The 18,327-nt window shown below is 37.5% G+C and overlaps 2 protein-coding genes and 1 pseudogene across 10 annotated transcripts in view; 1 reads left to right on the forward strand and 2 right to left on the reverse strand.

Moving 5' to 3' along the window:
• The window catches only part of LOC306880447 (afadin-like), a 118,670-nt gene extending 109,146 nt beyond the window's left edge, over positions 1-9,524 (forward strand). For 4 of the 8 annotated variants that reach the window (XM_079433951.1, XM_079433950.1, XM_079433953.1 and 1 more), the window contains 3 exons: positions 1,366-1,909; positions 6,483-6,564; positions 7,983-9,524. In XM_079433951.1, the coding sequence (XP_079290077.1) occupies positions 1,366-1,909; positions 6,483-6,564; positions 7,983-8,139 (783 nt within the window). In that variant the 3' untranslated portion in view covers positions 8,140-9,524. The remainder of the gene's footprint in view (positions 1-1,365; positions 1,910-6,482; positions 6,565-7,982) is intronic. The other 4 variants (XM_079433952.1, XM_079433957.1, XM_079433955.1 and 1 more) reach the window with 3 other exon arrangements.
• A 269-nt stretch (positions 9,525-9,793) lies between these two features.
• Positions 9,794-12,338, reverse strand: LOC306880392 (dual specificity protein phosphatase 23-like; annotated as a pseudogene). Its single transcript has 4 exons — positions 12,333-12,338; positions 11,645-11,848; positions 10,897-11,036; positions 9,794-9,820 (listed from the first exon to the last, which is right to left on the reverse strand). The product of its transcript is annotated as a dual specificity protein phosphatase 23-like (transcript).
• Positions 12,129-18,285, reverse strand: LOC306880393 (DBH-like monooxygenase protein 2 homolog; the record flags this gene model as incomplete). The annotated part of the gene is made up of 13 exons (XM_079433883.1): positions 12,129-12,678; positions 12,758-12,866; positions 12,960-13,090; positions 13,176-13,235; positions 13,468-13,564; positions 14,748-14,836; positions 14,918-15,084; positions 15,174-15,276; positions 15,418-15,573; positions 15,659-15,742; positions 16,559-16,711; positions 17,490-17,636; positions 18,019-18,285. 13 exons carry the CDS (start codon positions 18,283-18,285, stop codon positions 12,532-12,534), a joined length of 1,710 nt encoding a protein of 569 aa, XP_079290009.1. The 3' UTR covers positions 12,129-12,531.
• Between the last annotated feature and the right edge of the window lie 42 nt (positions 18,286-18,327).

Raw genomic sequence — 18,327 nt, forward strand, 5'->3', positions numbered from 1 at the left:
AATAAGGTTAACAGCAGTTCTGGAGTTACTAATGATCCATTAGCTGTCAGAGGCTAAATTAAGTTTGTTTGATGCCAATGTGTTACACTTTTGGAATGCCTCAGCGGGTCATCGGTTTACCAGTGGTCTGAATTTACATTCATACATCTAAAATGTGACCTAAACATTGTCCCACTATGTGACCATCCAGTTTTATTTGTGTCTGTCATTTTCAGACCACTGGTAATTTTAGAGCCCAGTTGTGATGTCCAACTGCATGTCTTTACAACATCATCTCTCTTGTGTTTGTGATGTATCCCCATCCCCTTCAAAGAAACGCATGAGAGTCACATGTCATATCTTTACACAACACTCCAGCATTTTGTTGGGAGACCATTGCCATTCCATACAACATTGCTTGGAAGTGCTGTTGGAAATGGGCCTGCCTTGGTTTTCGTGGAGGCCGTCCCAGATTGAACTAGCTCATGTGTGTTTTGCCTCCACGTGCTCTCATAAGAGACATTCCCACCACCGCATACTAACCCAGGGGATCCATGCACAGAGACCAGAGCAGCCAGCCACTGGGTGTTTTTCTCCAAAGCTAAACCACCAAATGCCAACCAGACCTTCAGCTGTAGCTTGTAACAGTAACATACGCTCCAGTCTTTCCATTCCAGTTAGAACCAAGCATATTTGTCAACTGTAGTGACTTGTTCCTCTTTAGCACCATCTGGTGTGCTTACAGTCGAAGGCAAGTCTTACTCTGTGTCTGTACTGCAAGCAAGCGGCACAATGCAACTAAACTAGATCGCTTTCATACAGTTAAAATGATCAATTAAACAATGCAGTTATTTGAATTGTTTTGTAAATATTACTTTTTGATTAAAACTTTAGATTTCTTGCGCTTCTTTTTAAAAATGTGAATGCATTGAAATTTTAACTTTTGCACAGGCCTTTTTCTGTTATTGACTCATTCAGGTAAAACCACCCTTGAATGGAATGTAAAAACAAAATTATTGGTTGCTACAATGATTTGCAATTACAAATCTACTCACGTTAAAGTCAACAAAGCTCTCTATGCTACAAGCGGCACAGCAGTATAGACAGCGTTATTTATTTACGTTTGCGATGTTGCTTGCTTGCAGTATAGCCAAAACCCCAAAAAATGGCTTACTTTTCCCAACATACAGGAGTCAGTTTTAGCTACTCGATTCACTCAGAAGAACATTACATCATATCAGCAAACACATTTCTTCTACTACAATGTAGCTTTACTACATTGGTGCATCCATTAGCCAGAGCACCGTTAGCTATTACCCAGGCCTCGCAGCGGCGCAGGCTAGCCTAGGCAGCTCTAACCAGCTCTTCCCATGTTCCCGCCTTCAGAGGAGACAGGAGGAAGTGTACTACACCCGCCTGGAGGCAGAGCGGCGCCGGCAGCACGAGGAAGCCGAGCGCAAGCTGCTGACGCCAGACGAGCCTGGTCTGTACAGACCCCCGCTTCCCTGGGACTACCAGCCCCCTTCTCCTGCAAGCACCCCCGCCACTAACAACAACAGCGCCCCTCCGCCCCCGCCTCAGAGAAACACCTCCTACCTCAAAACCCAGGTCGCCTCCCCCGACACCGTATACACTGCCAAGTTTGTCTCATACAATGACGAGGAGGAGGATGAGGATGAGGAGGACGCAGGCCTAACAGGTCAGGTTAAGCTCTCGGCCACCCGGAAGTCCTACGGTGACCTTCCGCCCGCCCCAAAGCCCCAGCCGCCGCCAACCGCGCGCAAGCCCCGTCCTGTCTCAGATGGCATCTTTCTGTCCAACTCATTCCAGCTGCCCGCCGCGGCCAATGCCAACAGTACTGCTCCCAAGACAGGGCAACCCCCTCTCCCTCCCGCCAAACCCAGCTTCATCCCATCGGCCAACTCGAAAGGTAGAGACGCTGAGGAGAGAAAAGGGCTCCACCTCAGCCCGTTCATCCTCCATTTGTTATTGGTTCATTCGTTTTCATGTTTTTTTTTTTGGTGTTCGTTTGTTCCTTTTCCTGTTTTCCAGTGGAGACTCAGCGCTCTCCGTTTTCCACATTCCCTCTACCTTTCTATCTGTAAAATTTCTTAGTATCAAAGCCAATCAGCCGTCCTGGTTTCTATCATTTATTTATTTTGTTTCTCATTTTTTCCTTCCTTTTTACAGGAAATCTTCTCGGTTCAGGTTGAGCTCAACTGACTGCAGTTTCTCAGTTAACAGACAATATTGACTACTGTTTAAAAAGTTTGGGCTCAGTAAGGATTTTTAAAAAAGAAAAAAAATACTTTTCTGATTTTTGAATAAATAAAAAATATATATAATTTTATTCAGCAAGGATGCATTCAATTGATCAAAAATGACAAAAAAAAGACCCATATCATGTCACAAAAGTTTTCTATTTCAAATAAATGCTGTTCAATAATCCTGAAAATGTATTGCTGTTTCCACAAAAATATTAAGCAGCACAACTGTTGTCAACATTGATCATCAAAAATATTTATTCAGCGCAAAATTGGCATATTAGAATGATTTCTGAAGGATTTCTGAAAATTGAGCTTTGCCATCCCAGGAATAAATTTAATTTTAAAATATATTCAAACAGAAAACGTTTATTTTAAATTTGAATAATATTTTACAGTATTACCGTTTTTGCTGTAGTTTTAATCAAATAAATACAGCCTTGGTGAATATCAGAGACTTTTTTCAAAAACTTTAAATAAAAACCTTAACGGCCCCAAACTTTTGAACGTTACTGTGTACATGTTAAAAGAAAACACACTTTTTTATGGCTTTTTTAAGGCTTGTGTGAAACAATCACTTGCTGACCTTGTCTGGGTAAAATTAAATCCAAACTTTGTCATGGTGACATAACTGCTGTAAAAAGCCCTATCAACTACAGTACTTTTTTGCTAAATGTTTATGTAAGAATATCAGGAAAGTGACATAACTTCCTTATTTACATTGAGTTCAGGAAGTAGTTTGCCAGACTGTTGCCTTGATCCATAAGAACAACATTTTAACCTTAATTTAAATGCAATATATTACTATTTTTATTTTTAAAGGTATCAAACTCATTTTATGCAACAATTGCTTTCGATTGAGCTTAACTTGTATTGAACCTTGAAAATTCCTTTTAAATAGTAATTAGATTTTTGTTCGTTTTCCGATCACCTATTCTCCCCGATTCCTCTTCCTCGAATCATCCTAGCGTGCCGTACAAGCAGTCAGTAGACCTCGTGATTCGCTGTGCGGTCCGAAATCAGTCCAAGTACTGTTGGTGTTCCCAGCCGTTTCATGTGTGTGTGATCTGCTTTGGGGTAGGCCGGGCATCAGCAGCTAGATGCCTGCCCGTCCATTATCAGCTCAGGGAAAGAGACACTGGCTTCTTGTTACTTGCAGTGGTGGCTTCAACACTGCACCTCTCCTCAGTCCTGTTTACACTTGGCAAAGGGGAAAAGATCTGTCGGATGAGGCACTTTTTTGTGCTTGACTGTTTAAAAGCCATCTGAATTTGTTGTGCAGCACAGGGACATTAGAAATCTTGGTGCAGAGTAGACAGTCTCTCTGAAATGTTTTGCCTCCCTTAAGTGTTAATTTTACATCAGTGCAAGTCAAAACTGTGTGAAAAAAATAGTTTTAGAAGAAGATTGTACAAAAAAATAGGCAAAAATTATTATAATTTAATTATTATTTTATAGTTAATGTATTTTAATATGAACATGAATAAATATATATGAATGCTATTTAAATAAATACTTTATATTCTTTTTTTTATTTTAATGACCAAGCTATTTTCTTAAGTTTATTACTGAGGAAAAATTTAGCTACTGAGTCCTAATTTAACTTTTTCAGACTTTCAATTTAATTTTTTTTTTTTTTTAAGAATTTGCGATTTGTCTGTACTTTTAAAGTAACTTATGCAACATATCAGATGTCAAACTTTTAAACAGTCATGTGCAAAAAAAGCAGTTCAACCCTGTTTCACAAAGATGCCCAGTGTATCTGACCTTGCATGTAATCTGCACAAAGCTTCCCTCACTTAATGTCATTGGGGCCTGTTGTGATGAAAACTGCATTTACGCTTACCGAGGAACTAACTTTGCATTAATCAACCAATTAAAAGCACGGCATTCCTCCATGCTCAGACTGACTGTAGCCTTTTAAGCCATGAATCAACTGCTGCAATCGCTGCTGCTTTGCTTAATACGTCTCTTACCAAATCAACATCGTCATTCCTGTCTGCAACACTGCTGAAGCCTCTCATGGACCCAAACCCAGTTCAATCTAACAGCCTCTCAGCAATACACTACTGCTGTGTTGCCACCAGTCTAGTGCACTGTAGATATTTCATACACACCATTTGCTTTTTTCTTTACATTTAGACTTGGTTCCAAAACCTAGTAAGCTGCCTACTTAGGGAACTGTTGTAAGGCAACATCTCTTTGACTAGTATAGAATGTAATCCAAGATGGTGGACAAGTCTAGATAAATGTTAATAAGAATTAAAAAATATATATGAATAATAGTAATAAATGTTAATATGAATATTTCACTAATTACTGACAAATATATTTATTATTGTTATATTTATTATGTTAATGTTAATTACAGAATTTTATTTTAGATCAATTATGTATGATATGAATTGATCACGCTGTTAGAATAGCATGCTATCTTTGAGTTGCTGCCTATGTAGCGCCTCAAACTAGTCACTTTTGAGTTTGTCAAAAAAGGCGTTCACTAGGTTGTGGAACAGAGCTTTAGCATTAACAATATTGATTTTGCTTGGTTTCAGCTGTGTTGTAGTTCTCACTCTTATCTTCTGTCTGTCTGCTGTCTTGCTCTTTGGTTTGTCTTTTATGTGTGTTTGGCATCATCATTTGCTTGGCTCCACCCACCCTCGCCTGCTTCCTCTCACATTGGGCTGCATGGAATCATGGGATTCCACAGCCCCTCCCATCACCTTCTCTGAGAAGGTGCATCGACCTGCTGGAACCACCAAGTCTCTGAGCAAAAAGGATCACAAGCTGAGGACTTTTAGTCTTTAATGTTCATTTTCTGCTTTATTGTTAAATTTTAAAAACAGTTAAATAAAAAAATAAATAAATACATTTTTGGCTTTAGAGAGCTGTTCAGTCATGGCATTAGTTTGTAGGCTATGAGTGCCATGAGTTCCCATGGGAATTTTTAATGGTTTTTTAGAAAGCATTTTTTAATTTATAAGTAAAACAAGGTGTTTGGTCAACAATACTTAAAAAAAATCTTTATTTATTTTTTTACTTTATTTTATTTACAACATTTATACACAATCATACCTAAAATGGCATACATGGATCTTAGTTTACTCAGAAAAAAAAAACACCATTAAAAACCCTTAAATGTTTCTGAGGGAATCCAGGTTTTATGAATACAAACTGAACAGCTTGATTCAAACATACAAACAAATTTAGACCATTGCTTCGTATTTTGTATTATATTCAAAACCACTGTATGAAACACATTTGGCCACAGAAACAAAAACTTTTGCCTCTAGTTGAGTGTTTTCTTTCTTTCTAAACCACCAGCTGCCCTGTTTTGCTCTTGGAGTACTTGGTCGTCACTAGTGGAGGTTTTTTTTTTTTGGTTCACAAGTCAATGTGTTTGTGTCTTTCTCCCTCCGGCCCAAACTCATTCCATTATCAATCAATCAATGAAACCGCTCACATGCATTTGGATTGCGGCGGTGCTCTTGCACCCCATTGGTTAGAATCAAACTGCCGTTCTCTGGTTCAGTGCGGACCGTCCCTTCGCCCTGACAGACACAAGGACACGTGAGCCTCACAGACGATGCCTACGATAGGTCAGCGGTGGAGGTCTTTGTACGCGCCGGCTGTGTGGAGTTGGGGAGCGTCTCTCTTTTAGACGCTCCTCAACACGAGACAAGTTTAGAAGCAGCTGGTGCTTGACCTCCACCTTTGACCTGTGATCCACAGACCTCGTGTCAGGTGTGCTTTGGAATGCTTTAACACTAACTAAACCAGCTTTCTTCTCGCTGTTCAGCTTCTGGTCTGTGGAGTCCTGCTGAAAACAGAAGTTGCTGGGCCAATGGTGTGGTTGAACAGATTATGTCTATGCTATGGGGATAAGTCAACAAAAATGATGTACTGCATATTTATATAGAAATGTAAAGTGTATATGTGGTATTAACATTAATAACTAAAACTATTGATAATCAAATTGAAATTAATTTGTAAATAAATCTGAAATAAAATATTACTTAAACTTTTTCAAATAAGCATGCTATATATATCTTTGAATTTAATTTTATTTAATATTATAATATCATATTTTAAATGTATTATTTAATATGTATATACATGCAGTTCACCATAATGAGCCCAGCAGCTTTTGCAATTATCTTGCTAATCGCTCTTGAAATGACATTGTTGATGTTTCTTGTGAAATTCACGTTGTTCTTACATTTGACAAAATTAAAACAGGATTTAATTCATACACTGGAAACACAGCAGGACTAGGATCAGGAGAGATTTACAAGGACCCGCGAGAGAAGTGGACAAAAGGGTGAGGAATGCACTCATGCACCTGGAATGTGTTTTGAAACCCAAAACATTAGTGCTTATATGATACATATAAACTAAAGATGTCATGCTTGGGTTGGACCGTAAGCTATGGTGTTTTTGAGTACGCCTCCACAAACATCATTATCCCTTCATCAAACTCTGAGCTCACAGCTTTGGGTGTGGTAGAACCACCACCCAAACATATAGAAGAACCAGTCTACTTAGGACATTTATCAGTGCTTTAAATTACGTTTACACATTTGTAGACAAAGGTAAAGGGATAGTTCGCTCAAATTAAACTTCAGTCATCATTTACTGACCTTAATGTTGTTCCAAACCTGTACAAAAGTTGACTTTTTAACTGAGGAACACAAAAAATGATATTTAGCAGAAGATCCTTTTTATATAATGGGGACTGGGACAGTCAAGCTTCAAAAATAGAAAAGAAACACCTTTAAAAATATCATAGAAGTAGACAATTTTGATTATTTGCGCTATATTTCAAGTCTTCTGATGGTATATAATAACTTTGTGCAAGGAAAATTATTTGGTGGTCAAGTCTGCATTTTATTCAATTCTATGCCAGATTTTGTAAAAAAAAGTGCAACTAAGTGCAAATAGCCCATCTTGTTGGCAAAGGCTATTTACACTAACTCCGCCCACTAACGTGTGATTGGGTTAGTCGACATTAAAAAAAGAAGCTATTTCGATATCAGTTTCAGTGGCGTAGATGGGAAGGCGCATGCTTTTTGACACGAGCGACCCGAGTTCGAGCCCATCTTTTGCCAAACATTTTTTTCTCCCTTTTCAAATCTCATATAGATATTTATTTTCAATAAAAAATAAGGAAATAATCATAAAGTTGAAAATAAAGTATCGGGTAGGGTTAGGGTAGGTGTAGGGAGGGCTTTATTGTCCCAATAAAGTGGCATCCATTTAATAAATTTGAATTAAAATTATAATTTACACTCAGTACATTATTATTGCGTACTGTATTATAATGTACTACAATACTGAGGTGCAGATAATTGCCACTATTTGCAATAAGTAGTGTAAATAGCAGCAAATATTGCTATTTTAACATGGTGTAAATAGAATCTATAGCTATTTGCACTTAGTGTAAATAGCATATCGTTAAAAAATACTTAGTGTAAATAGAATCCATCGCTATTTACACTGTGCAAATAGCCGCTGCCAAAAAAAAAATGTAACATCACATAATTTCATACCATAATATCTGGCATGTGCCATGTTTAAATGCAGAAATGGATGAAATTTGAGAAGTTTTCTATCCTTTTGTATTCCATTAAAATATGGTTTGGAATGATATATGGATGAGTAAATGATTCCGTTTTCATTTTTCAGGTTAATTATTTCTTAAACACCGCATTACTAACAAATGATTGCTTTTAATTGCAGCAGCCCCGATCAGGAGAACACAATAGGAGGAGCTCCAGAAAACCTGACATTTAAGGAGCGCCAGAGACTCTTCTCACAGGGAAAGGACGTGTCGGATAAAGTGAAAGCGTCCCGGAAGCTCATGGAACTGGAGAACGAACTGAACATAAAGCAGTAGCGAAGAGCCCTAACAGGACTAATTGCCAATATGTGACCCATCCCTGAAGAAAAAACCCACAAAACATCCAGCTGCGGCTTCCAAACGTTCTTTTTTGGTTTCATTGAATAACTGGACGATTAGCTGCAATAAGAGACAATATTCCTTTGAAAGATATATTATAATAAAGCACTGTAAAATTGTTTTAATTATATTAATAAGAAAACTGAAATGACATGAAGGGGGTATATTTTTGTTTGTGAAATGTTATTCAGAAAATGACGCATTTTTGCTCATTTTCTTTTCTTTTTAATAGGCAGTAATGTGGGATATTTTATGATGTTATTTTATTCTCTTTCTACATCTTTCCACTATTTTTTTTTTCTCTTGAAAGTAAGTGCCGATATAATAGACCAATGTAAACAGCTCTCAGTACAGAATAGGGGTCCGCATTGGTCCCCGAATATTATCGAACAGCTCAACAGTAGCGCGTGAACGAAACTTATATAGGAGGCTCATGGTTTTTGTTGCACTGTTTATTATTTTATTTTTCCAGCTGGTTCTTCCGCGTTCATGGATACACAGGCACCTTTCCGCCAATCTCGTGTCTGCATTCAAATGTTTTTGCTCGGAAAACGAGCACCATTTGTGAATTTCCTTTGAGAATGTAGTCGTTTTTCTTGATTATTTTAATGCACCATCTGCAAGTCTGTCATTCCGTATGAGCGCTGAGGTTTACCACTTTTATAAAATGTTTAGGAGTTTTTGTGTTTAAATGCACCGGGCGATGTGACGCAGTAGCCAGCTGTTGTTGGCGAAGCAAAGTTTGATGGTAGTATAATGTTAATAAAAAGAGATGGTTTGAATAAAGAGCTTTTGTGGAAATGAGATGCAGAAGCCTTTTGATTAGCAGGTATTTATTTGAACCTTATTGACATAGTGACAGATTTGTTTGTTAGAATCTGCAGGTTAATTTTGATGGATGAGTGACAAACGTGAGATTTCAACACAGCAAGCACTATCCACCGTTTGGTTGTGCATTAAACGGCTTCAGCCCACAGTATTGCAGATGTTGATTTAAATGGAGGATCTGGTTGTGTCTCTTCAGTTTGAAGCACCTGCGTCTTTTCATTCATAGTCTAGACCTGTTGGCGCCTGTGTAAATAATTTTCCAGAGAACACAGACTTTGTAAATCAAATGATGCATAAGGGTAATGTCTATCCTACCTTTTTTGCCACTTTGAGAAACATAAACTGACGCATACACACACAGTCGTGTTTCATTCTATAGGTTAAATACGAATTCATTTGATTCATTTTAATGGTTGTTAAATAGGCTTTTGTAAATCATAAATAAATATGGATTTTACAAATACTAAGTGAGAATAAATGTATTTGTAAGTATAACATCACACTTTGTTTTTTGATTATGCTAATACAATATTTAAGGTTTATTGAGGTTATATCTGAGAAATATATTATTTTAAATAACTAAACTGTGTGTATAGGATATATATGGGTGTGTGTGTGTAATTAGTTTAAAATGAAAAAAGCAAATCTATTTTGTAGGGATTATCATATTTTGTTTTGCTTCACTTCTTTTCGAGAAAGAATATAAGATTATGCTGACAAAATTATTTCATCTTTTTAATGACTTTATTCCTTTACAAGACAGTTATGCCAGACAAGCCTCTGCTTTGACCTGCAAAAATCACAATAGATTTTAATTTAGAAAATGAAAACGTGTGTGAAATCGTGTGTGTTTTTGTTTGTTTGTGTACAAACATGCAACAGACGGAATTGTAGGTGTGGAGTAGAGCCCTGCGCGGGACTGTTTTCTTAAACCCGCACCCGCCCGCTCCCGCAATGTTTGTGTCCACTCCCGCGGACTTTCTCTCAGAGCTTGTGAAAAATGTTCAGAAATACTCAAACTAAATAGGTTAACATCCAGAATAACAGGCTTTAAACATGATTGCGTTTAAATAAGATGAAGTAATGCTAAACCAAAGCACCACACGTGACAAAAAACATTTGAGTATTTTTTATTACCTTTATAAAATATTAACCGTTAAAACAAAAATATGGGCACCTCCGTTTTAAAACGTAGAGGCTACTGCATGATACACACATGCAACAAACGATTAATTAAACGATTAACAAACAATTTAACTCCTAACCGACAGTTTACCTGTAAGTAGGCTAAATAAGCCAAATATGAAATAACTTTAACTTATTAAATAAATAAACACACAGAACTTAGAAAATAGGCTAGATATAGGCCTAATTTAAATTAAATACAAAACGAAATAAATAGAATGCCTCAAGAAATCTCACAGATTTCACATTCAAAATAGCTTGCTTAACAGGCTATTGCAAAAAGGAAATAGCCTAAATAAATAGGCCTATTAAAAAAAAAATAAAGTAGCCTACTTAAATGTGATCACTGTACCTTACATTGCTTAGCTACTCCTTAATAGAGCTTGCTTTGACCAGAGAGAACTGTGCAGGTATGTCGGCGCAGGTGCCAGATTTAAACGAACACTTTTGCACATTTATCGCAACTAACGAAGTTTAATTCTTTCCCATTTTTTCCGTGACAATTGAAAATTGTTTCCAGATGTCTGACCAAATTTTCTGACCGCCCGCAGCAAAGGTAAAACCGCCCGCTCCCGCGAGATTTGCGTCGGGTCCCGCGGGAGCCCAAACCCAATGCAGCCCTCTAGTGTGGAGTTAATGTTTTTGACAACAGTTTTGAATGTATTTATGAAACTCTATCACTGCTTTCTCCTGCTCTTTTGTCTCAATGGACCCTTTTCGAAGTCGTCGGATTTCTTTGATGGCTTCCAGACCTGAGATGTTTCTTGTTTTCACCAGGTGCCCGTCCTGCCATGACCATGCATGCAGTGAACCGCAGCGGCCTAAGGAGCACAAAGAACCAAAATCAGCTTTTATCTGGCTGACAGCAGTTTATGAAAACACTACAAATTTTGTTGACCCTTAATATTATTGTAACACAAACTGATAAAATGTGTGTGTATATATATAGATAGAGATAACAGATTTAGTTCTTATTTGAAAATAAAAGCTACTAATAATTTATGCATTATAATTATATTGCATTTCGTAATTTAGTGGTATATAAAATTGACCTGTTATCCACATTTTTGCTTTTATTGCGGAAATCATTATTTTTTTTTACAGACAATGAACAAATATAACGATCTCTTTCTTAAAAGGAAGTACAAATTACTTTTGTCTAAAAGTATATGCATGCTGCATTTTCAATTCAGTTCCTAGGTCAATTATTACAAACTCACAATATAAGAAATAAAGTGGGCCACGACTACTAAAATATAGAAGTCTTCGGTCATTTAGATGTTAATTATTGTACAGGACTACGTTTCCCAAAAGCATTGTAAGCTTAAGTACATCGTAGACCCATTGAAACCAATGGAGCTACGATCATGCTTTTGGGAATTATTGCTGGTAATATACAATTTTTTAATAAAGAAATTTGAACCTTTACACTTTTTAGTGTGGCAGACTCGGCGGAGTGAAGTCCACTGATGTGATGCAGGATGAGCTCTGGACACGTGTCGCATTTCGGTGGTTTGGATTCTAACAAGCACACCAGGTGTCTGATGCCATTCTCCACCAGGAACTTATAATGCTGAGTCTCTGAAGGACAGGCCAGTCCGGCGAGTTTGTGAGGTTCGACCCACGAGAAGTTCTGCGGAGCGACATAGATGTAACTTACAGTAAGAGCCCTTTGCTTCTTCACAGCGACATTATATATCGACTAACCTAGAGAATGAATCGGGGGTGTCCTGTGTGACTGTCAAACAAGCGTTACATCATACTACTTCTGATTTATTACCATGGTATGAGGTGACCGGGGCTAGTTGTCACACTTTTTTGCTCCAGCGGCTACAAATTCTTGGCTAAAAAGCTGAGCAACATTTCAATAAAATAATAATACATTTGAATTCAGGCATTAAAAACATGTTATGCATGGTAAAATCATTGAATGTTTTTAATGGATATTTTTAATACATTAATCAATGCAAAAAAAAAAAAATTAATCAACAGCAAAAATGGAAAACAACCATTGTTTTGGCTTTATTATTATTTAATGTGTCAGTTTAAATGTTTGTCATAGTGGTTTTAATGTGTTCATTGGATGTGCAGTGAAGAGGCTATCAGAGAAAATGTACTCTCATTGAATTATTTAGCACTTATTCATATTCTTTCCCCTCATTTCCCTGATATGATTTGTAATTACAGTAACATATAGGCTGTTTTGTAGGATTTTTGGTTATCGAAACTTATACCTGTGAGGGTGGAGCTGCCAGGAGCTCCTAATCTAAATTGATTGACTTTTAATCTTTGGCATGAATAGAACAACAGGTTACATCAGTAGTATTTTTGCACAAACTGCACTAACAAATAGAGGAGCAGCGATAGCAAAGCAAGATTTTTGGTATCACAACCACTCATGCAGGGTGCAGACGGGATGACACTGAGGTTAGGAATCAGCCCTGTGCTGCGTGACATGTTTTTCTGGAAGATCATACAAAACATTGTTAACAACTAAGAAATACAAGAGATTGATGTATGTTGTAGAGGTGTGGACACTTACAAATGAATCCACAATTATGACAAGCTGGTCGATTCTCTTCAGTGTTTGTTGGTATTGATTGATAGACGTGTCATTCCAAGTCTTTGTGGACATCATTTTGAGCCAAGTACTGCAATTATCAAATAAAAGCAATGGTCATTATTAGAGCTTAATGCGTTCATGGATGACATTTAGATGGCGCTAGTGTTTAAAGGCAGATTACTTTAGATCTGGCGTTCCCATCTCAGATCTTAAAGTAGTTGCATTAGGGAAGCTCATGCAGCCGCTCAGATCCATAGCTGGATAGTAGAAGAGGAAGGCCAAACACATCTCATCTGAAGTTGAGAGCCCACCCTGCAAGCAGACAAAAAATGACATTTTAATGTAGAGAAGCAGTGACTTAAGCTACATGAAGAGCAGTAATTATATTAATACTAACCCATGTGAGTGTGCTGCGGTTTTCAGTGTTATAAGTGCACTCCACCAGCAATTTGTCACCCTGAAAATCCAAAAAGACTGTTTTGTTTGACTGAATAATACTAAAAATTATGCACTGATAAACTATACCTCCTTTAGACAACATATAAATGTGACGTATGGTATTGTGCAGTGAATATAATTTCATACTATATATATATATATATATATATATATATATATATGCGCTTGAAATCACTGTAAACTGAATAGTATTGTAAATTGTTCAACGATTCAAATCATTTCATACTCACCAACTTCACTGTCTTAGTTTTGCCCAAGTTTGTCACGTCCTGGTATTCAAAATCATAGTTTTCATCCACAGCTAGAAAATCAATCTGTTTTTCCCCTCTGAAATAGATAACGTCACACAAAAATAATTTGCTGAAAATTGACTCCCTCTCAGACATCCAAAATGAAGTGAGTTTGTTTCTTCATGGGAACAGATTTGGAGAAATTTAGCATTACATCACTTGCTCACTAATGGATCCTCTGTAGTGAATGGGTGCCGTCAGAATGAGAGTCCAAACTGATCAAAACATTGAGAAATCTGTTTCTTACAAACACTGAGAGTGATGTGGATTATTGTGATGATATTATCAGCTGTTTGGACTCTCATTCTGACGGCACCCATTTAGCAGAAATTTAGCATCACCATTATCAACCATTGTCCTGTCACATCATATTTATTTAGAACTATTTTCACTCACTTCTGATTCATTTGAGTCGACTTGCACACTGGAGAAAACATTATTATGCATAGAGGACTTGTATTTTAGCCAGAATCAACAGATGGATTAAAGGATTTGTTTAGTACAAACACGCAGCTTTTCACTTCACAGGACATTCTTTATTGGACTGGAGTGGTGTGGATTGTGATGTTTTTATCAGCTATTAGGTCTCTCATTCTGACGGCACCCATTCGCTGCAGAGGATCCACTGCTGAGCAAGTGTTACTTGGTGAGGGTGAATTCCTTGAAGTGTTCATTTTGTTGTTGGAAATCTGGCCAATTTGTTTGTCTTGCCTTAAATGCATTTTATTGCACTCTTAAATCACATTAAAGGTAAAACTGATATGTCTCATGAGCTCAGCACGAGCTTTGAGGCTTTTGTTGTCGTTGTGGTACAGGGAAGCTGTTTGCTCTTTTTGTCTAATAGCGGTGTAAGTTGTGTGCTGTAGTTCAAGTCATATGATAGCTGTGTGAGGAACAGCCTGTAATTTAGGCCTATAATCAGTATTAACTGCTAATCTTCTCCGGCATAGCACGCAAAGCGCCATATTTGCTTGTATGCCATATTTGAGTGATATTTACATTACATTGCCATTTTCTTTTCTTTTATTGATTGTAAAGTAAGCTATGGAAATTATTAATCTTTTTATAAATAATATGAATACTGAATACTTAACATCTCGTTTTCCACAGAAGAAAGTAAAGCCCACAGGTTTGGGATGACATGAGTGTGAATACTGCAAGTGATTTTTATTTTTGGGTGAACTCTTTCTTTAGGTCAGTCATTGGTTAAAAATGTTTACCTGAAGTGTCCGACTCGCACCTTCCGCCCAGCTAAGTGTGTGTGCAGCATCACAGCGAACACCTGAAGATCATGTGGCGTCTCCAGAACCTGTAGAGCACAGAATACAAGATCATCCAGTCATCTGATCAATCTGATCGAGAGTGTGAGTAGATAAACATACATACAAACCTTTGGAATATAAGCAGTGTCACACAGGCCGTACGTGAGGAAGGATTTGGCTTTGGGTGGGATGGCGTACCAAGGAGCTACTACAAGCCCTGTCCCCAAAACAGCTGCATCATGCTGACGGAGTTCAGATGTGTAATAGAATCGCAGACCCGAGTTATCAACTCGACCTGTGTATAGAAAAGATAAAGTAGTGTTTTATAATTCCAAGCACTTTAAATGTGACGTTTTCTAACTAAAAACCACGGTGCTGACTGACCTGCACTTTTATTGGGGTTGTTGTAATGCACTTCAAGCCTGTAGAAAAAATCCCCAACATTTCCTCCAATTGGAAGCCCTGCCACCTCAGGAAATTCAAAAACCTGAAAGATATGAATTGGAAATATTTTTTGATCACTCAGAGAACCAACACATCCTCAGTCATTTCAACCAAGATTTAAATTAATCACTTAATACAATCAAGAAATGAAATGTATGATTTCTGATGCAGAACAGAGACTAACCCCTCCACCAACTCCCCACACTGCAATGGTCTCCATACACAAGTTGGTTCTTAACGATGTGTAACACTCTGCCTCAACCGGCTCCGTCACGCTCGGAGGGCAGCGGTACAACAGCAGATGATGCACAAGGTCAATGTTTGTGATCACCGGCTCAATCTGGACAAAACGAAAGTAAGTCAGAGATGAAGACGATTGATAGATCAGGATAGATCATGTGTGTTAAGTTCATAAACTCACTTACACGATAAATATGCTGTTTTCGATCAAATGTCGGGGCTTTCATGATCTTGCAGTGATAGTGGGTTTGGTTGGCTGGTACAGTGAACTGAAATGATTTGATTTGTAAATATAATCAACGTGTAAAGTAAAAGTTCCCACATTAGGTATTTTAAGTCAAAGAGCATCATTGAGGAATTACATTTACAAATGAATAGCAACCGCTGATATCATCGTTGACATTTTTTCATTAATCCAAAAAAGTAAGACCGATTTATGCAAAAATCATTCATATATAAATTACTGTAGCTCAAACAGTAGAACAGGCACTAGCTATGTCAAGGTCATGGGTTCGATTCCCAGGGATAATATAAAATGTCATGCTAAATCTCACCCAGAAATGAAAATGTACTTGCCCTCAGGCCAGCCAAGTTGTAGATGAGTTTGATTCTTCATTACACAGGTTTTGAGTGGATTTTCATTTTAAGGTGAGCTGTTCCATTGGTTCACTCTTACAGGTAAACTCTAGTCTATGCTATGATCTAAACATTGTAATCTAGTCTAAATGTTTCTGCATATTTTTCTCAGTAAACAAAACACCTTTTCCTAACCAGATACGGCGAGACAGTTTCTCTTACATTTTCTGTTCTGAATGAAAACAAACATTCTGCTAAACACATTCACAGTCAGCAGGAACATATTTGTTTAATGCATAAAGTAGAACGCCTTTCATGTGCTAAATAGTTGTTTCTCCAAAATTAACATTAAAATGTTAACAGCCTGGTAGGACAAATATTACATTTAAACTGACAGATTGCTTGTCTCTTGATTCATCACACATTATTAAAATCTTAAAGAATGATTTGGAAATTCTCCGTTTCATTAAAGTAAATAAAGCAAAACAAAAAGTAAAAATCCTTCTTACATTGATCATAGTCATGTCGAAATATTTGCTGTTTGGAGGGTTGACCCGAGGCATGTACTTCAACAGGTTCAGCTCCTTTGTGCCTCTTCGGGTGCTGTGGTACGTGATGTCATCCGTCTGTCCGTACGCATAGATCAGCTTCATGGGGAGAGTCTGATCATGCAATAAAACAAAAGCCCATCATTTATAGGAATTAAAAAAACACCTGATCCACACCTGAATCGAAAAATGAGATACTCTGAGAATTAGTTCTGATCTAGACTTTCAGGGTTTCTTAGTTCTGTCCATCTTTTTAAGGAGGTGTTTCGAGAACAATTGAGGGTCTCTAACAAACAGGATCAGTACAGACTTCCTGGTCCCATTGTGTCTAACATTGTGCAGATTCCCAATATGAAAGCTAACTGATAGAGGACACCCACAGCAGCACTATTAAGGGCTTACATATGTTGCGGTTCCTCTACTCATATTGTTTACTGGATCAAACTACACAATAAAACGATAAAAGTGGAGAGCGAAACTGACGGTGTTGTAACTACTTTTCTTTGTAGTTGCATCACAGTTTCTAGATTGCACACAAACATTGGGTGTAATTTAGTGGAAAATTGGGTACGAAATTCAATAAGTAGGTGTTCTGTTTATCATTAGACCAGTTCCAGGAACAAACAATACATTTATTTAACCTGTTCACTGTAGGTGTCAAATAGGAAGTGTTCCTGCATTATTTGTTGTTGGTCAAGGAATAACATTTGTTCAACTATCCAAACCTTAATCTTAACTATCTCTAAAAATGCTCAATTATTGGTTGATATTTTTGTTAAAGCATTTATTTGAAATAGAAATATTTTGTAACATTATAAATGTCTTTACTGTCACTTTTGATCAATTTAATGTGTCCTTGCTGAATAAATGGGAATGTTGCTCCAGGACTCACAGTGATGGTTAAGTCGTTTTCATCACAAGCCTCGATGGACCTCTGAAACTTCATGACTGTTTTCCCGTCAGACTCGGTCAGAGACAGGAGTTTGTAGTTCTGTTGCTGGTCAACCACAGGCATTGAATTGCCCCCAGCATGACGATCCTGAACAACATAAATTGTGTATATTTTCAGTCATAACCTATTTGTGTGATATGCTCTACATCATTTGTTTACATGTAACAGATAACTAACTGGAAATATCTGGTTAAAAAGGCCAAAACACTCACACTTATGTAAGGGCTGTTTTACAGTATTTCATGCAATATCTAGTTTAATGCAAAATTGCTTGATCCACCCTCTCAGATTGAAGATTAAAATATCAAACTTATAAATTCTCACAATGAAACCCAATTATTATAAATTCATATTAGACCTACTGAATGAAATGCATATGAATCAGAATAAAGAACAAAATATCAAAAGAACATAATTAGTTGTAATTTCTCTGTTAGTGACTTTGACAGTTATCAGTCTCAGTCTTTACCGTGAAGTAACTGCCTTTGGCCCCAACTCCTCCAATGACGATATCGGCTCCAGTCATTCCTCCTTTGGGGCTGAAGCCAAAACCGACCCAGCCGCTGGTGTTGACCGTGAGCTCGAACAAGATGGTGCCCTGGATCTCATCAAATCCCCACTTCAGTCGTACCTTGTGCTCGAGGTCCAGGTGTTCAGAGAAAGGAAGAAGAGGGTCTTCCTGAGCCCAGGACCACTGGACTGAAAGCAGAAGCAGAACAAGAGATAATGTGACCATGTTTCCTTTTCAAAATCTGACAAATGCTGTCTTTGTAAGGTG

The sequence above is a fragment of the Barbus barbus genome (assembly GCF_936440315.1).
Source record: "Barbus barbus genome assembly, chromosome: 14".
Taxonomy (NCBI): Eukaryota; Metazoa; Chordata; class Actinopteri; order Cypriniformes; family Cyprinidae; genus Barbus; species Barbus barbus.